Source organism: Peromyscus eremicus, chromosome 6, assembly GCF_949786415.1.
Source record: "Peromyscus eremicus chromosome 6, PerEre_H2_v1, whole genome shotgun sequence".
Lineage (NCBI taxonomy): Eukaryota > Metazoa > Chordata > Mammalia > Rodentia > Cricetidae > Peromyscus > Peromyscus eremicus.
In genome coordinates, this window is record NC_081421.1 from 70,493,461 (window position 1) to 70,517,205 (window position 23,745).

The 23,745-nt window shown below is 48.5% G+C and overlaps 1 protein-coding gene across 2 annotated transcripts; it reads left to right on the forward strand.

Moving 5' to 3' along the window:
- Positions 1–577: 577 nt before the first annotated feature.
- On the forward strand, positions 578–23,212 carry Gja5 (gap junction protein alpha 5). Of its 2 annotated transcripts, none has more exons than XM_059265926.1 (2): positions 578–1,094; positions 20,701–23,212. In XM_059265926.1, the coding sequence occupies exon 2, from the start codon at positions 20,734–20,736 to the stop codon at positions 21,799–21,801; it is 1,068 nt and encodes a 355-aa protein (XP_059121909.1). In that variant the 5' UTR covers positions 578–1,094; positions 20,701–20,733; the 3' UTR covers positions 21,802–23,212. The 2 variants fall into 2 exon arrangements, with proteins under 2 accessions (XP_059121909.1, XP_059121910.1); XM_059265927.1 differs by lacking the exon at positions 578–1,094 and adding an exon at positions 5,391–5,499.
- The last annotated feature ends 533 nt before the right edge of the window (positions 23,213–23,745 follow it).

The following is a 23,745-nucleotide window of genomic DNA, read 5'->3' on the forward strand; positions in this document are numbered from 1 at the left end:
CTCTTTAGTCCTTGTGAGGTAGAGGGGCAGGGGGTGTCAAGGATGCATCCCTTGGTAGAGTAAAGGAAGAATGAAAGGAAGGAAGGAAGGAAGGGAGGGAGGAAGGGAGGGAGGGAGGAAGGAAGGAAGGAAGGAAGTGCTGGGGACCAGCCTCAGCAGTTTCAAGGGTCTCGAAGGGCAGGGATGCCTGGCAGGCACAAGAAAAGACTTGGACACACGAGTTGGTGCAAGCTGACGAGTCTTGTCAGATCTGGAGATGTACGTCTTCTCCACCTTCTCCCGATCCGACTCAACCCCAGTCTTTTATTGTAATAATGCAAGGAAATAGAGGATGAGAAAATTCAACAGGTCATTGGGTTTTTCACAATAGTTTCAAAAGTTCGTTTTGGAAATTAGCAAAGTGTACCCCTTGCCCCTTGATTGCACATAGAAGCTCCCAGGCAGAAAGCCAAAGTATACCAACTTATTTCGCAGGTTAATAATTATCAGAACATCTGAGGTTATCGCCCCAGAGGCCATCTACTTGTGGCTTCTCAGAAAGCACAGAAGTACAAGCAATGGTTTAAGGTGCCAGACTTCAGCTTCCTCTCAGCTTAAGTCCGTCTTCATCTCTCTGTAACTCGTCAAGTTGTCTTCTAACTAGTTCTGGACAACTCTTGTCTTCTATCCTATCTATATGTCACTCCATCTACGTTTTCTGCCACCAGCCTTCGGGGTTTTTCCCATGACCTGCAGAACAGCTTTAACTCCTGCCACTGTCACAATCGCAATATCATTTCCTATGTCATGGAAACCACCGCAGGAGAGAGAAAGAAAATCATAAAGAGCAAATAGAGTAGGAGGATCACAAGAACCACCAACAGTTGGATGGGTGAGAACATGACATGCATACACCATAAAGTCTGCCCTCGGGACACAAGGGTTGTTTTCTCCTTGGCTTAGTAGAATATCCGGCAGGCGGGGCAGGCCTGGAGGGACTGAAGTCCTCATTCTCGGGTACCTCCAGCACAGATTCCACTAGCAACACGTCAGGCTTTTCGTATGCAGTCTCCGGGAAGAAAGGAAGGAAGGAAGAAAGGAAAGAAGGAGGGAAGGTAGGTAGGTTGTAATCTCTAGACCTTGTCTGTAAGAGGCATAATGTTTAAGATTCTCAATAGTCTAGTTTCAGGGATTTCCTGGACTTGGAGAGCAAATGCTGTCTGCCCCAAGATGCCCCAAGCAAAGATCCCACATTTTTGTTATAGAATGAAATGTCCAGTCCCGGACTCTCAAGGGCCTAGTATTTGCCCCATAGTCTGACTTGGGTGGGAGAGAATCCAGATTGCTTGGTGTTAGGGGTGGTGATGATGACTGTGAGGGTGATAATGGTGAGTCCTGCTCTTCCTCCTCTTCTTTGGCTCAGCCCACCTCAAAAGAGTCCTGAAGTCTAGACCCTAGAGGACCCCTAGGCCCGATTAGGTCTGGATACGATTTTAACCTTGTCTTTTGGGATTAGCACTTGAAATGTGATGAGAATAGAGAATGAAGGAGCAGAAGCGAGGGAGTCCGTGTTTCTTTTCTTTCTGCTTCTCCCAACAAGGTGTTCTTGTCCCTTTTTCTGACCACCGTTAGGGGAAGTAAAAGTCCTAAAGGGATGGCTTAAGCCTGCCCTGTTTGCATCCCAACCAGCAGAGAAGTGTGACCTCATCCCACTAACCACAGCTCCAATTACCCATTTACACCCTCCAATTAGGCGCTGGGGACTCGTTGCTCTTGCAATTAGCGCTGACAGAAATTACTTGCACGTGTTCTCATGTAGGCTGTAAAGGAGGTGGCTGTTCAAACATCTGGACCACAGTATCTTGAGAGGGAAACTTGAAGAGCCAGAGATTCACCGGGTGAAGGGGACATGGAAAATGTGTGTCCTCATTTCCCACCTTGCTTCTAAAGGGGGGAAAGAAGTGAGTTTTGAGATGCCACCTTTAAAGACCTCAGTGGAGAATGTGGGAATCTCAGGCGGGGCTGAGTCACCTTTGTAGTTACAGGGAACAGTCCTCCTGCCAGGGGGGGTGCCCATTCTTTTCATGCTCTTACTTGGGGTATCCCATGCCCCTTTCTTACTAGGCCAGTGGGGTTTCTATTTTCTTTACAGCTGTGGGACAAAGTGATGACCCTTTGCTTCAGGTAGAACTTTTCTCCATGTCTTAAAGAACCTTGGGCAAGTTACTCAACTTCTTCGAGTCTGAACTTTTTTTTACACTAAAATGGGAATAATAACATCCTGTTTATCCTCCAGTACTGTGAAGTAAAAATGTTCACTCCTTGCTCCTTTGCTATAACACATCAATCACACTCTTACAAAGGATTTTTCCCTCACATGATTTAGCAATTTATTATATGTGCAATACTGTGTTTATTTTAATTGTTTTTATAATTAAGAACTCTATTTTGCAATTAGAACAGCAGTTCCTTGTGGCTTTTGTTTCTCAGCATTGACTAAGTCCAAAGAGGTGGCCAATGAGTCTTCGTCAAGGCTGATATATATATGCGTGTGTGTGTGTGTGTGTGTGTGTGTGTGTGTGTGTGTGTGCATTTCAGATGGTTTTCACGAGATTGTTTTTCTATGGGCTGGAAAGATGGCTCAATGTAGTTAAGAGCACTTGCTGGTCTTGCAGAGGACCCTAGTTCCCAGCACTCATGACTGTCCGCTGTAACTAACTGTAACCTGTAACTCCAGATCCAGGGAGATCTGGCACCCTCTTCTGGCCTGGATAGGCACTGCACTCATGTGCACCCATCTCCACACAGATACAAATAATTAAAAAGAAAGCAAATCTTAAAAAAAAAAAAAAAAGATCATTTTTTTCTGTTTTTTCATCTCAAAGTGAAAAAATTGTGAAGTGTGTTAGCATGGTGCTGAGTAGAGTTGGCTTTGCAGTACCATTTTTAATATGTGGAGCCCACCCTCAATGCCTCTTTCTAGGGCTCTTTTCCACACGGAACATGAGGAGGAAAGGAGAGCGCACAGAGGAACGTCTGTTCTACCCCCAGCCCTTGTGTGGACTTCCCTCTAGGGCATCAGGAATCTGTTTGTGATGTTCTCTGGTCTGGTGACAAGCTGCACTGGGTCCCTTTAGAAAATCACTCCAGACCTACAGCTTGAATGACGTTTTCCTTACTTTTGTCAGAATCCTGGCCTTAGTGCCAGAGAGAATCTGGCAAGAAATAGACCATGCTGCCAAAGTCCTTCAAAACCACTTATTGTGGGTACGTCACAGCATGCTCCGTCTTGACGCCATGCTGAGCCCTGTGCATGGCGTCCTGGAGTCTCTAACGACTCACCCAGTTTCTCTGCTGGTTTATTCTCTATTCTCCAGGTAAGGTGGTGGTATGTGCCTGCTATGCTCTGGACTGTCCAGCCTCATGGGTGTGTCTGTATCTAGGCATGTCTTCCCTTCCAGATATTCAAAGGAAAATGGTACTCTCTCGGTATCCCTGATGATCTAAGCATTAATTACTGGCATTTAGTTTCTGCTTTGGTGGCCTCATGATCTATGAGTTAATATTCCAATTAAACCCTTCCCACTTCAGATTACTCCCAGGTGAGACTTTCTGGGATCTTAACTGGCTGTCTCTGGCTAACTGGTACCTAACCAAGTGCCTTGTGTGGAGTGGCTGGGAAGTGGGGACGAAGTCGCAGGATGGGGGCAATCTGGAAAAGAAACTGGGACCCAGGGCTCTCTGTGCTAGCGTCATGGGCTGAACTCTATCCCAGCTGTAGTCAGCATGGGGAGGGGGGGGGGAGCAGACTCCATGCTGTACCACACTGGGCTGTGTTCTGTAGTCAGACCCATTGTCCCTCCCTGTAGTAACCACTCACCTCAGTCCTTACAGAACTTCATCAGTTCTTGGGACGACCCTGAGAAGGGGAAATCATTACCCCCAGAATACAGCTGAAGAACCCGAGCTTCCTGGAGGGTGGCTTTGCCCTGTGTTGCTCTCAGCATCAAGTGGCAGAGCCAGGATTCAAACCTGGGTAGGCTGGCGCAGGACATTCTTGCTAAGGAATCAAGACTCTGCACTTGTTTCTAGCAGAGTTATTTCCCTTCTTTGAGTCCAGTACAGGAAGCCCCGTATTCTGTCCTCTCTTGCTGGCCCTCAGCTTATTCACCCGTGGAAAATAGAGTCCATTTGTGACTGGCTCTGGATGGGGAAGGCACCAAGTAGACGACTATGTGGAGCAGGAGGCAGATCTGTGTGCTGGCCTGGCACCTGCCACCCACTGTGGTATGTGACACTGTCGAGGAGTCTAGACTGTCCCTCAGGTTCCCTGGCTGAGATTCTTTGCCCCAGCTGTCATATCTGTGGGCTCTTAGTCATTGGTTTTTCTGACTTCAGTAACCCCCACTTCTGACATCTGTCACACCCCCACTGGACCCAGGGTTTAATGCTCAAACAGAGGAATTGGTACAAGACGGAAGAGGAGGTGGTCTGAGGTGACGGATGCACCACGATTTCTGAATTTGCTCTCCCGTGACAAATCATATACTAAGATCTCTCACTGGTTCAGCTACACCAGGGGCATCTACACACTTCTTTAGATTCACCAAGGAGGTGAGTTTTAGCATTGGCTAAAACTTTTAAGCCTAACCAGCCACTCAGCTCGATTTCTTTGACCCTCCGTTTCCTCAGGGGCATTGCAGAAAACTGCCTGCCTGTGTGGATCAGAAACTGGAATGATTAAGTGGAATGAAACAGCCCACATACGTGAAGCCCCTAGCCCAGTGACCAGGCACACAGGCGATGCTGTCTTCCGGTTAGAGGAGAAGAGGGAGAGAGAACACTCCGGGTGGTGGGGAAGGCGGCTCCACCATTTGGAGCTCCAGGTCAAGGTCTTCCACCACTCAGGTTAAGCCCTGTGTCCTCTGGGTGCCAAACAGCTGTGACTTGAAAGAATTACATTTTCCTGGACTCTCTGAGGGCTTGCTGTGTGGATGGACACCTTCTCTTTTTTTGGTGACAGAAAAGGGATGGGGAAGAGGGATTTTTCTGTGGGGGCGCTTCAGGAAAGCAGAATTCTAAAACCTCAGCAGAGGGGTAGGCAGGAAAAGACCCAGGCAGGCTGTGCCTGAGCCAGCTGGGAAAGAGCAAGTGCAGGGAACTGCCCGGACAAGGACAGTCACCAGGACAGCAGAGGGCAGCGGGGTGGGGGAGTAGAGGGGTATCTTTCTCCGGGTTGGGGGGGGGGCGGCGGGGCGGGGGAAGAGAGGAAGGGGGGACGACTTTTAAATGAGCGCAAAATTCTAAGAGCGCAAAAGAGAGAGAGGGGAGGGAGGGACCCAGAGGGGGAAAGGGGTGGAGAGAGAAAGGGGAGGAAGAAGTGGGAGGAGGAAGGGTTCGGGATACCGATTAAAAGAGGGTGGGAGGGGAAACTGACCTGCTCAGGAGCAAATGACAGTGGGCAGTTGAACGGCAGCCAGAGCGCGAAGCCGCCAACTCCAGGGAGAGGCGAAGAAGCAGGTAAGGGTGGACTTGAACTTTAAAAGCTAAAACGACACCTCAGCGGGAAGTAGATCAGAGTCTTGCCTCTCCAGAGGCTGGATAAGGAGCAAGTCTCCCTCCGTGCCTGTGATTCCCTACCCATCTCTGTTCCTGCCACTGTGAAGCTTGGCTAAATTAAATAGGAAGGTTGGTAAAGTTACTGATTCCTGTCTTGAAATGCGAGCGGGGCCAGGGGCAGTCTGCCCCTGTGGAATCACAGTGTGGCATCTTAAGAAGTGGGTCACTAGTCCATTTCCAAGAACTTTTGGTAAGTGGGAATTGGCCCTTTAAAGACAAAAACCCAGCAGTGTTTTACAATGTTTTCTCTAGGCATGGAATCTCTTGGAAATGCTTTCCACAGCATCTAGGAGAATGTGTTGGTTGTGGTTTTTTTTTTTTTCTTCTTCTTCATAAGGCATGTTGGACAGTTTAAAAATATTCTCTGCTTAGCTTCCTGCTGCGTATCATGGCCCCACTGTGCAGTGGCCGTGTACAAGAATCCCAGCCGCCCCTGAGGTCAGGTCAAAGAGACTGATGAGATCCAGAGAGTTAATCTGAGGGAGGAGGCCTGGAAGGTTCCATCCTACCTGAAGGCAGCAGCGGCTTCTGTACGCTCCTTCCCTCGCTTCTGATCATGTGACAATAGAACCCGGACCTGGGGGTGGGAAACCTGGGGCTGGTGCCCTGAGTAGCTATGTGACCTTGGGCGTGACACTTCCTCCTTCTGGTTCTCATTGTTCTCCTGTGAAAAGTTGGAAGTAGAAGGACCGACCCTCTCTGGTCCCATTCGTAGCAACACCATGCAGAACTATGATTCCATGGGTTCCAAGGCAACTCAGTACCACTTAAAAAGCATCACTTGACTCAAAGATTCATATTCTTCATCCAGTTGGTTCCTGTCTCCTTGTCCCAGTGCCCCACCATCATATCCATCACAGGGACTCCTGGTTACTCCTCATCACTAACCCGGGTGCTTCCTGGCCAAGGTTTAGGGATAGCATGGCCAGACTGGCCTGGGAGAAGGAAGGGCAGTGGAGGACACTTGACAAGGGTCAGGAGACCTGAAACCCAGAGATGCTCGGCAGAGGAGAGACCAGGACCCCTGTGTGCAGGCTGACCTCGCCAGCCCTGGGGCTAGCAGGCACACCAGCCTGACTTTCACAGTAGCGGGTTAAGTGACCTCCATCTTCTCTACCCATTGTCCCTAGAGTCTTGACCCAGACAGAGGCTGATTTGTTGCTCTCTAGGGACAACTCTGGACTTTCTGCCTTCCTGTCAGGTCTCCACCCTCACCCCTGAGCCAGCAGAGACATTTGGAGTCTGTAACCCGTGGCCACCCCTCCAGGCCCTTTCCTCACTCAGCAGCTCCAGTGAGGAGTCTGTAGTAGAGAGTGGAAAACCCCAAGAGGGATGCCCTCTGGCTCCTGTTTTTCCTATACGGTGATGTTCACAGAGCCGCGTCACTCACTGAGTCGAGGGGCTGGGCCTTGCCACTGTCTTGGAACTCCAGCGGTGTCTGGCTGGGTTCCTGACACTACTCACTGCTCTCATCTCCTAGCCACCTCATTCCTATCCCTGTTCCTAGCACTGGCCCAAAGTCTCGGGGCATTAAAACCGGAAGAGGTCTCACACCGGCCAGTCCAACTCCTTTGACCAGGAGACCAAGACCTAGAAAAGGGCCGAGACTTGTTGGAGATAACACCTGCTCTGCCCCTGTGCTTAGCTGTCTTTCTTTCGTCCTTCCCATCCTTCCCTGATGCTTCCACTCAAGCATCTCCACTTAAGGCGCCCACTGCTTTCCTGCCGGCTCTTCCTCACCTTTGGTTGGCTGCCAGGGGGTACAGACAGCAGGGAGTCATGGACTCCAGCAGTCACCAAGGCTATCACAGTGCCACCTGGCCTCCAGGGTGCTGGCTGACCACATCTCTGGGGATTGCCGATTAAAGTGGGACAAGGCGAGCTATGTCTGTCACTCAGGACCGGACGTGGAGACCTGCAATACCTGAACCAGTAGATCTGAGGTCAAGCTCTCCTCCAGCGAAGGACTAGTGTTCCACAGGTGATTTCAGCAGCTGTCTGTGTGCCTGCAGGCCTGGCTCCGGGCTCAAGGGTTGAGCTAGCTAGAAAGGAGAGATGCCCATTTTCCTGTAAGAATAGCCTACTTCCTGCCTATTGTTGGAAGAGACTGACTTGTGAATGACTGACAGCTTAGTGCCGCTTTCTGAATCAATTGTTTCTGACATATTAGCAAATAATGGGCAAGAAAAAAAATCCAGCAATCCATTCACTTTGATAAATAAAGGGAGCTTTGAGGTTTCAGAATCAGAGGGATTGAAATAGCACAGAGGACATGACAGTGTCTAATTCAGATGTTTGGAAATTAGCTGTGTGACTTCAGGCAAATTACTTAATGTCTCTGATCCTCAGCTTCAGGAGAAGGAACTCTTCTGTGAGGCTTAGAACGCATTGCACGAAAACTATTTACTGTTACACGTTGAACACTAGGGTCTGGATCCATGAGTACAAGCACCCAACCACTGAGCTACACCCCCAGCCACATGCTAGCTGTTCAACCAACAATAGAGCAATAAGGCCTACTCCAGCAGACCTGGTCCTCAGCCCCCAGCTCTTTGAACTACATCTCACTTGATACAAAAGCCTTTTCTTCAGTGAAGGCCAGCCACGACACCTAAATCCGAGAAGGTACTGCTTGCTTTTTATGAGTATAGATGCTGCCTCCACCCCCTATCCCCCACCCCCACCCCTCTGGACCATTCTTGTTGACTCCTAAGCTAAGAGTTAGAAAGTCTGTTTTTTTCTCTGGACTTTGCCAAAAACTCAACTGCCAACTTCTCATAACTGGGCAAGTCCCAGGCTCCCCAGATGCACCCACTTAGGGTTGTCAGGCCTTGGCAACCATTCTACCTAACTGCTTTTCCTTAGATCAATGCATTGTGGTTCAGGGAAAGGAATGCATCTGTCTAAAGCTGCAGCAAAATAGTTGGAGCCAGAAAGAGCCTCCTTCATGAGATGCTATCACTGGGCATCTACAAAGGACTTCCAGAATCCCAACTATGCCAACCTGGAAAGTTCTTAGTTCAGAGCTTCAGGAGGAGGCAGAAGTAGCCGGCTAAGATGTCTCTAACCCCCAGTTTACAGTAGAGAAGTTCCTCTTTCTCGTCCCAGTAGACCTAGTCTGCTTGGCTTCTCCTTTGCCTTCAGCTATGAACAAATCGGACGGGCTCTAGTGCTTCAATCCCATGAAGCATGCTCAGGCGCTAAAGATGTGAATGAGGCAAGCCTGCTTCGGGGACGAGAGGAACCTGATCTGAGCAGGCCTACGTACACAACTCTCTGCCTCAGTCTTGCCCAGAGGGTCTTGATGCCTAGTTAAACCACATCTAATGGGTGTGTGAGTGTCCTTCCAATCGCCGTGTTTTCCTTGTCCCCGACAGTTGCTGTCCGGTACCTAGTGCCACGAGAGCCTTGCAGTGGCACTAACCCATTTCTTGAGAATTCAAGTTCACTGTCAAGTCGGGTGATTGGGTCAAGGTTGATGGTCTTTACTGGAAACATCAGAGAAGAAAACGAGGTACTAACGGATGCCTCCAATGTGCCAAACAGTGTTCTAGATGCTTCCACATCTTCATATATTCTTTAGTGCCCTTGACTAAACATTCCCACTTGTTTTTGAGCTGGGAACTGAGACCACTCAACTAGGGAGCAATGAAATCGGAGTCCTGGCCCGAGTATTTCTTAGAAACCATGAGTCCATCATCTAGCTATGACTGTTTCTGTTGTCCTTGTTATGATGTGACGGCTACGAGACCTCAGAGTGCTGTTTGGCTAGCTAGAAGTCCAGCAGTAGAGACTGCCACAGCCAAGGGCCCTTACTGGCTAAAAAAGGAAATAACTTTTTATATGTGAATTCTGACCAAATGGTGGCAGACGCTGAAGAGTCTGGGGATTCTGACCACTGTGGGCTGAGGCCCCTGACACAGTGACTCATGCCGGGAACAGCATAAGCAAGAGCCAGTGAAACCGAAGGTAAGAAGAAATCCTGGGCTTCTGGTGGGACTGGATGAAGTGAGCAATGCCCTCCTCACCAGTTGAGACTGGCATTCTGGATACAGGTCTGTCACACTTTGTTGGTCCTAGGAGTTTTTGTCAAGACAAAGTGGGCTTTGGGATCAGGTCCCTTTGCTGCATTTGCTAATCATGGGACTTTGGACCTCCATTGTCTCTTCTGTGAAATGGAATAATATGACTTCCCTACGAGAGTTAATGGATGGGTTTTAAATCATGGTTTGTAGAGAGCCGTGCACATGGAAATCCATCTTGCTCTCAATGGTGCTAATGTTCTTATGGTCTCTGGTCTACAGTTGTCTCATATAAAAATAGGGTTGAGTCTGAGAGATGTCTGTGTCTGCAGCTGTAAGGCTCTATGAATCTATTACAAGACCATAGGAACAATAAAGACAGTTGGGGATCATCATAAATAGTTTTCATTTCTAATTACATAGGAACTAAGCAACTCCCGTGGGGTAATTAATAAAGACCTCCTAATATTTTGTTGTAAATTAGTATTTCTACACACTACCCACTTCTAACTACTCATTTTTAACATTTAAGGAAGGAAATGATTGCTTTTTCCAGCACAATTCTTTCTTCCCTTTGCCTCCACCCTTCACTCTCTTGGCTTCTAAACAACAATGCGCTGGCAGGTGTCTCTGAATCCACCAATCTGCCCTTGCCAGACTAAAATAATTAGATTTTTAAAAGAGTCAATTATCCGCCGCCAGCTTGAGGAGGAGGAAAACTGTATCTCATCCATCTGTTCCTTTCCTTCTCTCTCTCACCTCTGTCTTCCTCTCCCTTATATAGTGATCAAGGTTCAGGGATGCTGGCCCTAGTCACCTTCTAATGCTGAGGAAGTAGCTGAAGCGCATGCTCAGTAGCAGCAGCTAGTGCCAGGTGCCTGCTCATTCCCTTCAGAATTTAAACCTGAACCGTAAGAATTACTCCAACTACTTAAATCAACTCCCAGTGTAATAATTGTCCCATGAGCATCCAGTCACCTCATACAGAAGTGGCCAGCTTCTCCTGGTGAAGCTTTGCCAAAGGAAGGCGGGGCAGGTAGTTTAGATGGAAATTAGCCCAGTTGTTAGGATGGAGCATTGCAGACAGGTGTTCCATGATCTGGGTTTGACTCCAACTCCACCTTCTGCTGGTAGTGTGATTTCACTCTGAGCTCTATGAGGGGATGGGAATGGCCTCCGTTTCCTGAGCTTGTTGTGAGGCTCAAACGAAACAGTCTGTAATGTTTACAGGGTATTCAGCTCACCGAAATAGCTCAGTAAATATTGTATCACCATCATCAGTGTGTGTGTGTGTGTGTGTGTGTCTGTGTGTGTGTGTCTGTGTAAAACACTAGATAAGCTAGACCATGTAGTTGAGAATTTCAAGGATAGTAAAGATGATTGAGATAGCTGAGTCCTCAAACTGGTTTTGCATGGAGTTCTTCCCACGTGTTTTCAGGGGGAAAACTGCTAGGAAAGGGGGAATCAGAAAACTACATGATCGAGTAAGTACACAAGAGCTCTGAGACGACATTCCTCCTGGCACTCTACAGCTACCTTGACTGTCTGGCATCGTGCAGTCGCTCAGTAAACACTACGCACTAAACTGCACTGGCACAATGCTGTGCCTGAGGCATTCTTTGAGGAGGCCCTCTGGGGCCCTTTACAACAGAATTCTCTTAATTGGGAAGCGTGCCAACCCTTCTCTGTGCTGCATTCCACTGTATGGCGAGCGGAATCGCAGTGGAGCCCCAGGGGACTGTTATTATTACTATGAATAACAGCCTTTATTGAGGAACAGAGATCTATAAGATACTGCCCAGAGCATGTGTCATTGTCCAGAATTAGCCTCTGTGGAGTGGTCTTATAATCTAATTTTGACAAACTTGGAGAAGTTTCCCAGTGATCTGAGGGGAGGAGGCATGAAGGAATCGTGCACAGCGACAGTGTCTACTGTAGACACATTCAGTCCTGATTAGCCACAGGCAGAAGGAAGGTTCGGTGCCTCCCATCTTTTTGGCGTTCTGGCACGAGACAGGAGTTCCTAAGCCGGCTTCCCAGGAGGCTGGCCTACGGCATGCAAAATGACTCCGAAGTGGAGCTAGCTCTGCTCATTCATTTTAGTCCTTTTCTTTAGCAGTTGAGGAAGATCAGCCTCGATTCATTGGGTCCTTGGTGTTTTGAGTCATGTGAATGCTATCCTTCATCCCTTGTTGTTTTTATGGTATACATACCACCAGGTGCACGGTGCAACATGGGAGGGGAATTCCTTGAGGAGACTCCAATGAGAGACGATACATGGCCAGTGGAACAAATAGGCTTAGTACGTTTGTGAGACCCCAAAGACTTTCCGGTGCACCCCAAGTCTCAGCTGCTGACTCGGACACACAGAAACTGTTGTCAGACATTATATGAGAAAGTTTGCTACATGCAACCTCAAAGAATAAAATTCTTACCAAAGAATATAGATGATTCCCAGCTGCCCCTTTGGAAGCCACTTCTTCATTCATAATATGTACTCTTACACAAGAGAGGTGAGGGTGCAATCCTAGGAAGCGTGGTCGAGGACACCTGCCTCCTGTGGCCTGCATGGTTTATGCTGCAGCCATTACTAAAGGAGTCATGGAGATTACATGTAGTCCTTAATATCCCAAGCCCCCTGGGAGGGCTACCTTCTCAGGGTCTGCCCTCAGAAGCAAGGCATGTACTGGGTGCAGTGAACATGTGGACAGAGAGCTGTTCTGGACTCTGAGACATGGCCTCCAGTCTCCCACAATCTGCCTCCTAGGCAGACTCCCCCCTCTGGTTTTCTTTGCACCCCAAAGCCACGCCAGTTCTCATCCCACTGTGTTCCTTCCTGTGGGTGTCTGTGTCTGAAATGTCCTCATCTCTCCTGCATCTCCTTCTCCTACTCTGTGTCCCAATAAACATCACATCTACTAAGGTTGCCTCCTCCAGGAAGTCCTCTTATCCACCCACTTGCTCCTAGGGCAATGCTGTTTGACTTGTTTGTATGGCACATCATACTTCATTGCTAGTCTGTTTCTGGCTTTATCAGTGTTCCTTCACAGCACAGTGTTTCTTTACCATAGAGTCACATCAACCTTTGTTCTAACACTGGCCTGGTGTAAGAAGACATTCGGTAAACGTTCAAGATGAAGTGAGTTATGCTTTCTTACATACTTTCCCCAGCACTATATATAGCATAGGTTACGTCAAGGGAGCATAATAAATATTTGCTTGATTGCATAAAAGTTGACCCTGGGCATTATCACCAAACAGCAGATTCATGTCTGAAATCACTCAGTGGCCCAACATTCGTGGGAGTTTGCAAAGCTCCAAGCGCAGAGACCTGAGAATTGACGAGCTCCATGCATGGAGGGAAGATGGAAGGGACTTACGGGCATTACACTAGATTGGCCAGACACTGAAGCCCAGGGGGTCTGCTTCTTTAGTCTTTGCTTCCTTAATCAGCTGTCTCTAGGTTTCTCCTCTGCAGAACAGGCGGTAGGAATCACTGAACAGAGTGCATGAGGAGCCGTTCATTTATAGCAAAGCCTGAATATCTGTAATTCTGAAGGTGAAATTCCGTCTTGAGTAGAGAAACGTGGTCCTTGCTCACCGAGCTGGCAGGAGGCTGCAGAGAAGCACATTTTGAGAGGTGAAAGTGTTAGTTGTTTCACTGGATTTCAGGAAGGAGATTCGAATCTCCTTAGAACCACTGTGTGATGTTGTTATTTGTGTTAACTTTTCTCGCTGCTGTGACAGTAATACCTCACCAAAGCAGTTTATGGAAGGAAGGGCTCGTTTTGGCTCACAGCTTAAGAAGAGATACTGTTTATTATGGAGGATGTGATGGTGGGATGGTGGGATGGTGAGAGGGTGTGATGGTGGGATGGTGGGATGGTGGGATGGTGGGATGGTGGGATGGTGGGATAGATGGTGGGATGGTGGGATAGATGGTGGGATGGTGGGATGGATGGTGGGATAGATGGTGGGATGGATGGTGGTATGGATGGTGGGATGGTGGGATGGTGGGATGGATGGTAGGATGGATGGTTGGATGGTGGGATGGTGGGATGGATGGTGGGATGGTGGGATGGTGGGATGGATGGTGGGATGGATGGTGGGATGGATGGTGGGATGGATGGTGGGATGGTGTGATGGTGGGATGATGGGATGATGGGATGATGGGATGATGGGATGGTGGGATGATGGGATGGTGGGATGGATGGTGGGATGGATGGTGGGATGGATGGTGGGATGGATGGTGGGATGGATGGTGGGATGGTGGGATGGATGGTGAGATGGTGGGATGGTGAGATGGTGGGATGGATGGTGGGATGGATGGTGGGATGGTGAGGTGGTGGGAGTGTTCTAGTTAGCTTCTCTGCTGATATGATAAAACACTGATCAGAAGCAACTTGGGAAGGAACGTGTTTATTTGGCTCACACTTCCAAGTGACAGTCCATTACTGAGGGAAGCCAAGGCAGGAACTTAAAAGCAGGAACTGAAGCAGAGGCCGTGGAGAAACACTGCTTACTGGCTTGCTCCCCATGGCTCCTGCAGCTGCTTTCTTATACAATCCTAGACCTATCCAGAGGTGGTGCCACCCACAGTCGGCTGGGTCATTCTCCATCAATTATTAACTAAGAAAATGCCCCACAGACATGCTCAAAGGCCAGTGTGATGAAAGTAATTCCTGAATTGGTGTTCCCTTTTCCAAAGTGACTCTAGTTTGTGTCAAGTTGACAAAAACCTACCAACCAGTACAGGAAGGTTGTCTGGTCACATCGCTGCAGTCAAGAAACAGAGAGAGATGAATGCTGGTGGTCCCCTCACTTTCCATTCTCTTCTCTTTTCATTCATCCTAGGAGCTCAGACCACAGGATAGTGCAATGCATATTCAAGACACATTTTCCCTCCTTGATTAAAAATATTTTATTCTATCTGTCTATCTATCTATCTATCTATCTATCTATCTATCTATCTATCTATCATGTATCTATGTATCTATCTATCATCTCTGTCTGATCACTGATTCATCCAGCCTGGCTGTTGAGCAAGCCATACAGATGTTCCTGTCTCCATTTACCTGGTGCTGGGATTATAGATGCACACTGCTATACCTGGCCTTTTTTAAGATTTATTTTTATCACTATATTAAAATTTTGTGTGTATGTGTGTTCCCTTGGGATCCAGAAGATTGGGTCTGATTCCCCAGACTTGGAGTTACTGGCGTTGTGAGCTGCCTGCTGTGGGTCCTGAGAACAGAATTTTGGTTCTAGGGATCACCTCTTTTAGCTTAGAGATTTTACAGATCTGATCAGTTGCAGAGAGATATGGAACACAATTAGTTACCCACAGCTCTTTGAATAGCCCTGGCCCAACAAGACTCTACAAACCCAGTAAACCAGATTTAGGCTCCCGTTGAATACCCCAATAGCTTTTTACCCTTCCTTAGTATATTAACATTAACATCGCTGTATTAGCATGTTGTAACACAGCAGTTTTGCTGAAAGTATGCATTTAACTTCTCTCTGTAAGGGAAATAAAGGGAATTAAGCTAAGGAAAAGCAAAAAATCTTTGCTTGACTTTCCTTCATGCTGAATTCTCATGCCTAGATGACCTGGCTACCGCACACATACACACGCCCTCAAAAAGAAACTTTAAATGAATGGATGAAGTGAAGGATATTCTAGGTGACAGAAACAAGAGGAACTCAGACCAAGATGTGGAAAGGCATAGTATGTGTATATGCCTGGAGAACTGGATGTCTTAAATAGTGAGCAGATGAGGAAAACAGCAAGGAAAAGATAGAATCGTACAGTGCTTGAAGGGTCTCACTGGGGAGATTTGAGTTTGAACTTTAAAACAGTGGGAGATGCCAGAGAGGTCCACAACTGAAGGACTGAGGGAAGTTACCATTGTATTCACTGCATTTATTCATGGCATGGGCAACTTCCTTTGACCTCCCCCAACACACTTCCTGCCATGAAACAGATAAAATCTAGAAAGCATTCGTGTGCTGTACACCCAGTCAACTCACTTAGTAGCTAATCTACAAATTTCTTTGGCCGAGGTTGTCCGGGTCCCAAAGGGACTCAATGTAGCTACAAAACTGACTCCAGCCATGGACATTTCACATTAAAACCTGAACAGCTGGTACACGGTAGCAACACTTAAAGCTGTGCTGACCTAGTCTGAAGGTCATAGTCTGAAGGTCAGAAGGAAGTCATAAGTGAAAGGTTTTTCATCTTATTTCCTCTGCCAGGGACCCAAGGGTCTGCCTCACCCCTACACCTCCCTAGATAACTTCTGTTATTCCCTCCTAATGAGACACCCGTCCTAATACTAGGTTTCTGGTTTTCCACATAATTTCTAAAACCTAGGCATCCCTTCTTCCAGGCGTCACCCACTGACCACGAGCAAGGAACCCTGAAGTCAGACCTCTTGACAGACCAGACTTTCAAAGTGTCACAGTCGTTGTCTGGATTTATTTTTATACTTCCTTGGGGACTTGTATGGAATGAGGGATAGAGTGAAAAGATCAAGAGAAAATTCCTCAAGGATTAAGTGTGGGATACTTGTCCCAGCTCCTGAAGAAGATGTCGTTTATTTTTACTTCCTTTGTGTATCTGTTTCTTCCCACATCTCCCCCCTTCCTGTCCTTCCTTCCATTTCTCCTTCCTCTGGGGGAACACACTTTCCCCCTTTTGTTTCCCTTCTTCCTAACTAGATTCTAGTCGGTAGTGGCTGTGGCTTTTGTTTGTCACATGCTGGGCTCTGTGCACAGTGATGTTTATATGTCACCTAGTAGCACTCGGTTCGCTGAGTCCCAGTCTCTCCATCCACTTGTGGATGAGGGCAGTAGCGCACAGACCGAACTATTTGTTTAAGCTCAGCAGGTAACGACAGGAACTTGAAGTCTGAATAAGTCCTATACCTGTGTTCTCTTAACGAGTAGTTATATGGTTTCTTTTTTCTCCATTTCCAACTTCCCCTTCTGATTTTCATTTTTTAAGATTTATTCTATTTTTAATTATGTGTGCAAGTGGATGCAGATGTCCACAAGAAGTCAGAAGAGAGTCCCAGAACACTTGGGTTGTGAGCCCCTGTGTGGGTCCTAGAAACTGAACCTGGGTCCTCTGTAGGAACAACAAGTGCTCTTAACCACTGAGCTGCTTCTCTGGCTCCGTCTGTCTGGGTTGTTCAGCTTGCTAACAGGACACAGGCAAGGAACAAGCAATTGGCTTGCCCTTGGGCAGAGAACACCGGTGCCTCTTATTCCTCTTTTGCTCAGTTAAGATCTACTGAGCACCTACTTTGGGCCAGTCTCTGGATGACAGAAGAGAAGATGTTATCTGTTCTCAAAATCTCCCCACTGGGGAGAAGGTAATAAGTGCTGGGTGGAGAATGAGTATCCTGAGCATCGCCAAGGTAGCTGAGGAGGGAGCAGGGAGACCTATAGAAAGCAATGGAGGCGGGGGAAAGGCTTTCAGCTTTGGGTACAAGGGTTTGTAAGAAGTAGCTGGAAGGAGGAGGGTGCCTTAGAGTTTTCATTGTTGTGAAGAGACCCTGTAACCAAGGCAACCCTTACAAAAGAAAGCATTTCATTGGAGGCTTGCTTACAGTGTCTGAGGATTAGTCCATGATCACCATGGTGGGAAGAAGACAGGCAGGCAGGGTACTAGAGCAGCAGCCGAGAGCTTGACGTTCTCATCCACAGGCAGCAGAGGGAGAGACTGGGCCTGGTGTGGGCTTTTGAAACCCACAAAACCTATTCCCAGGGACCTACCTCCTCCAGCCAAGGCCACACCTCCTCCAACAAGGCCACACCTCCTCCAACAAGGCCACACCTCCAACAACAAGGCCACACCTCCAACAACAAGGCCACACCTCCAACAACAAGGCCACACCTTCAACAACAAGGCCACACCTCCTCCAACAAGGCCACACCTCCTCCAACAAGGCCACACCTCCAACAACAAGGCCACACCCACACCTCCAACAACAAGGCCACACCTCCTAATCGTTCCCAAACTGTTCCACTAACTGGGGACCACGCATTCGAATGTATGAGACTAGGGGGGTCATTCTCATTCAAACAACCACAGCAAGCATCTGGGAATCCAGTGGGACTTGGAATGGATGGACAAAGGACATTTGTACAACTTTTTTGTAAGCAGATCTCTTAGCGAATGGAGCCACAGTTGCAATGGCTGTACCATGTCGCGGACATGAAGGAGATCAGCATTGTCATATTGCCTGAAGCTTATGGGAGTTGGAAGCGGGGGGGGGGGGGGGGGGGGGGCTACCGAGAACCCGCGCTGCCTTTAAAGTGACCCAGATGTGGTCTGGGTCGCTGTCTCTCCACACGGCTGCACCGCAGCTGACGCTGATCAGTAGAAATGCCTCTGGAGAAGCGGAGCCTGCCACCCCCACCCTTTCTCTTTATCGCCTCCTCCACCTCAGCTTGCCTTTTGGAGTCATAAAAACTTTCTGCCATTCAAAACACATGGGACGTTTACGGTGTGAAGTTGCGTCCATCACATTCTTCACCCCGCTGGATCCTCCAGGTCCTCTGGTGGCACAACCTCCCACTTGAATGAAAGGAAACAGATTCAGTTAAGGAAGTGCTCAGAGACACATGGCAGACCCCAAGCCTAGTTTCCCAACTCCAGGCTTAGGGCCTGACCTGCTGGCACGAGAATCATCTGAAGCGCTTGTTGCAAATCCAGATTCCTAAGAGGCCACCCCTTTAGATAGAAGGATGGAATAGAGATGGTTGGGTTGGAAAAGGAGCTGACATACACTTACTTTTCAGGAGTTAACTTTACTAGGAGAAAGGTTCTCGACACCATGATTGGGCCTTGAGGTGAGGGAGCATTACAAAGGACTGGGCTAGAGAAACAGCTCAAGAGGCAGAGCATTGGCTTCCCTTCCAGAGGACCCAGGTTCAATTCCCAGCACCCCTATGGTGGCTCACAACTGTCTGTAACCCCAGTTCCAGGGGAGATGATGCCTTCTTCTGGCTTCTGCAGGCATTGCATACACATGGTGCTTAAGCATATAGGCAAAACACCCATACATACATACATACAGACAGACAGACAGATAGATGGAAGGAAAAGAACAGGACAGTTATACAAATAACAAAACAAGGGTTTAAAGGGTACAACCCAAATACAAGCCTCATTAATAGAGGGGCTGGAGAGATGGCTCCGTGGTTAAGAGCACTTGCTGTTCTTGCAGAGGACCCAGGTTCAGTTCCCAGCACACACATGGAAGCTTATAGCCATCCATAACTCCAGTTCCAGGTGATCCAGTGCCCTGTTCCTGCCTCCTCAGGTACCAGGAGCACATATGACGCACATATCTATACATGCAGACAAAAACACTCATAGACATACAGTAAAAATAAATCATGTTTTAAAAGAAAGGAATGTAAGGTAGCCATTACGATAGACTGAGAGTGAAGGGGGCCCAGAAGAAAAAGCCCTCAGAGAAGAGAAATCTCTTAACAAAGGAGGAGTCTGGTTTTTATATCCTAATGGGGGTGGTGAGACCTTTCCTATTACACGGTCTAGTTCAGCATAATGTATGTGACAGAGAATATGGAGGAGCCGGTACAGGGTAAGACCATTAATTAGGGGCCTGCTGTTAGGGCACAAAACTAATTAGGGGCCTGCTGTTAGGGCACAAAATGAGTCTTTTTAACTCTCCATCCTAGGGATGGAATGGGATGGGATCTGGGCCTCTTAGAGACTGATGTCTTCAAGGGGCAGGCTATGACCTCACACACTTCACCTTCTGAAGTAGAATGTCTGGGGACAAGACACAGACTCTACATTGCAACACACACCTTACAAGATTTCTAGATCCTTCATGTGGATGCCATGACTGCTTGCTTTAGGACTTCCTCTCTAACTTTTGAATGGGAGGGTACTTTTCGATACATTTGGCTTTAAGGAAATTACACTGTCCTCATTTTTAAGGTTATTTGTTTATTTTGTATGTGTACACATGCATGTGTGTGTGTGTGTGTGTGTGTGTGTGTGTGTGTGTGTGTGTGTGTGTGTGTTTGCATGAATTCACGTGCACAGCATGCATGCAGCAGCCCATGAGACCACGATTCCCTAAAATTGGCATTTCGGGAAGTTGTGAGCTGCCGTGTGGGTGTAGAAACCCAGGTCCTCTGCAGCAGCAGCCAGTGCTCTTAACTGGTGAGCTGTCTCTCTTGCCCCGCCCTCATCCAACTGAGGTTTTAAAAAAGTAAATTGCTAAATCCACCCCAGCCCCATTCCCTTCTCCTCAGTCCCTGCCTTTTATCCCCACCACTACTCCCTCCCGACTTCATCTGCCCTTTCTTTGAGTAAGTCAATGCATTTAGTACCGCCAGCATGTGCACAGGGCAGGGGCCAGCGTGTGCATGGGGCAGGGGCCAGCGTGTGCACGGGGCAGGGGCCAGCGTGTGCACGGGGCAGGGCCCAGCGTGTGCACGGGGCAGGGGCCAGCGTGTGCACGGGGCAGGGCCATCTGCTGCAGCACGGGAGCTCTCGGGGCAAAGCTCTGAAGAGAACCGTCTGTCTCTTGCCCAGCAGCCGTCAGTTGCCAACACCTCCTCAGCTAGGGGTGGGACTTCATGACTCCCATCCCCACCCAAGCCTGGGCGTTGTCTTGTGCATGTGTGAGTCCATGTGTGCAAAAGTGGGTCAGATCGACTCTGTTTAAGGACCTAACTCCAGATGCCCAGGTCACATCACAAAAACCCAAACAGTCTTTAATTAGTAGAGGGTATTCTTTAGACATACAAAATTTATTTTAAACTATCCACAAATCATTTTTTTTTCTTTTGAGACAGGTTCATGTGTAGCCCAGCTAGTCTCTAACTTTCTATGAGACCACAAGAAGCTTGAACTCGTGATCCTCCTGCATCTGCTTCCCAAGTGCTAGTATTACAGGTGTGCACCGTGTTACCCAGCAAAGGTGGCACTTTCTTAAAGAACACAGGGGTATGAATCAGCGGCCCAGAGCATGATGGGGCCTTCTAAACCTCTTGAAACATCCTTCACAGACATCTTTTTCTCTGTTTGCAGAAGGTTCGGAATCGGTCTCCTAGGCTTAGCAAGATGGGTGACTGGAGCTTCCTGGGGGAGTTCCTGGAGGAGGTCCACAAGCACTCCACGGTCATCGGCAAGGTCTGGCTCACCGTCCTGTTCATTTTCCGAATGCTGGTCCTGGGCACTGCTGCTGAGTCCTCCTGGGGAGATGAGCAGGCTGATTTCCGGTGCGATACCATTCAGCCTGGTTGCCAGAATGTCTGCTACGACCAAGCCTTCCCCATCTCCCACATTCGCTATTGGGTACTGCAGATCATCTTCGTGTCCACGCCGTCTCTGGTCTACATGGGCCACGCCATGCACACAGTGCGCATGCAGGAAAAGCAGAAGCTGCGGGATGCCGAGAAAGCCAAAGAGGCTGGTGGCTCGGGTTCCTATGAGTATGAGAAGGCAGAGCTGTCCTGCTGGAAGGAAGTGGAGGGGAAGATTGTCCTCCAGGGCACTCTACTCAACACCTATGTCTGTACCATTCTGATCCGCACCACCATGGAGGTGGCCTTCATCGTGGGCCAGTACCTCCTCTACGGGGTCTTCCTGGACACCCTGCATGTCTGCCGCAGGAGTCCCTGTCCTCACCCAGTCAATTGCTATGTCTCGCGGCCCACAGAGAAGAACGTCTTCATTGTCTTTATGCTGGCTGTGGCTGGACTGTCTCTCTTTCTCAGCCTGGCTGAGCTCTACCACCTAGGCTGGAAGAAGATCCGACAGCGCTTTGTCAAGCCCCGGCAGGGAACGGATAAGCACCATTTTCTTGGCCCCTCCACCAGCCTAGTCCAGAGCCTCACTCCTCCCCCTGACTTCCATCAGTGCCTGAAGAACAGCCCTGACGAGAAATTCTTAGGTGACTTCAGTAATAACATGGGTTCCCGGAAGAACGCAGACACTCTAGCTATGGAGGAAGTGCCGGACCAGGAGCGTATTTCTGGGGAGGGTTTCATCCACATGCGGTATGGCCAGAAGCCCGAGGAGCCCAGTGGAGCCTCTCCAGGCCACCGCCTTCCCCCGAGCTACCATGGTGACAAGCGTCGCCTTAGCAAGGCCAGCAGCAAAGCAAGGTCAGATGACCTGTCAGTGTGACCCTCTGAGGGAGGGCCAGTCCCAGAAGGGATCTCAGGAGGCTGCTGGCAGGGAGAAGCAGTCTCTCACAACAGCATCTTCTTCTTCTTCTTCTTCTCAGTACTGCTGTGCCCCTTCTGACCCCAGGTCTGGATGGCGTTGATCATCAGTTCTCAAAATTACAGTACGAGAGTGTTCTCAAAGACAGGGCTAGTCCTCAGGTCCTGTCCCTCTTCATCCTCTACCAGTATACACAGTGAAGGCTTTCACATGATTTACTGGATAGGGTGGAGGCAGGGACAGGAACCATGGCAAAATCTGGCCTGGGAAGGACAGACCAACACCAGCAACATACCAGATAGGACCTCCAAGTCCTGGCTTCTTTGGTACTATGTACACCTTTTTTTTCTTTTCTTTTCTTTTTTTTTTTTTTTTTTAAGATCCCAAGGTTCTCAGCCAATGGAGAGTATTCATCAGGCAATTTACATTGTATCGTTCCCTTGAATTTGTTGTTTCCATGGACCATACCTCGGAGTGGAGGTGAGGTAGCTGTGGGCTGCCCTAGGCTACATCCCCCTCCTCCCAGTCTTAAGGGGCTATCCTTGGACCTTGGCCAGCATCGGCTTTACAAGTGCCTTGGACTGTGCCTTTGGCACACATCTCATCCTCGTGATGTCGTAGCCTTTCTGCCAGGAGAGACACCCGCGCACAAGGGTGCCAGGACCTCCGGGGGTCACTGTACACACAAGTGTCACTGGAATTGCCACCACCTGTCATCTGCAGTCCTTTACAGTTCAACCTGACGATAGAAACCGTCCTTGCCTACCTCTGCGGCTGTTCATCCAGTGGTTCCTCGAAAACCTTGGTTAGCAAGAATGTCCGAGAAGCCACCGTCCTCTCTTGAATCCTAGCCAGGTTACCAGCCACCAAGTTCAGCGGAATTTTCCCAGGATTTAGTGAAACAAAGAAGCATTGTGCTTCTTGGGTTCTCCTGGGAAAAAACAATTCTGCTGTGAAGATGAAAATAAAAAAAAAAAAAGAGAGACGACACTGAAGAGCCGGTTTCCCTCCTAAACGCGTCTTCCACTGCTCGAGGGCCAAGAGGCCCCAGACCTCCCTCTCCTTAGAGGCATCAAGGGCACCGGGAAGAAGGAGGGGATCTCCAGTTGTTTTTGGCAAGGCCCTTATTTAAATTCCCATGTTTCCTTGGTACCCCTCGGAAGACTGCCAGGGAAGGACTGCAGAAAAGCCCTGCCTTCCTCAGGGTCTAGCCTGGGCTCTCCACTGATTAGATCCATAATAGGTGTCTTCCATTTTTTTTTATGCAGATGAAAGATGCTCAGAATCAGACACTGAGACTCAGACACATTGCTACATTAAAATAGATTTGTGTGTGTGCATGCTCACCCGTGTGTGTGTGTGTGTGTATGTGTATATGTGTGTGTACATATACATATGTATGTGTGTGTACATATACATATGTATGTGTGTGCATATGCATGTGTATGTGTGGGCACATTCGTGTGTGTGTGTGTGTGTGTGTGTGTGTGTGTGTGTGTGTGTGTGCTGACAGCATGGGGAAGAAAAGTCCTAAAGAACGTAAGGAAAGGTGCAGAGAAGCTTGGCTCTTCCCGCCTCCCTTTCAGCTGTCTGGCAGGAGGTCTGAGCTTACATCTTAAACAGCCTAAGGGACAGGCATGAGAAGTCAGAACAGGTGGGTGAAGGTTCAGAGGTCATTCTCGTCCCCTGATCCATCTCTGGGTCCCTCTGCTGGCATTTGGATGTTACTGATGGGTAGAAAGAAAGGCTTGGGCAGGAAGTGACAGGGTACTTGGGAAAGCACACCGGATGTTCCAGCCCTCAACACGTTTCATCAGTTGCTGACACTGGCATTACGATTCTCTGTTCTTCTAGTTACCGGATGTGTTTATTTTCTGAAATGAGTGTTTTTGAATTAGAAAATCT

Excerpts from the sequence above, each read along its gene's own strand:
- Gja5 (XM_059265926.1), top strand. The coding sequence starts at position 20,734 with ATGGGTGACTGGAGCTTCCTGGGGGAGTTCCTGGAGGAGGTCCACAAG.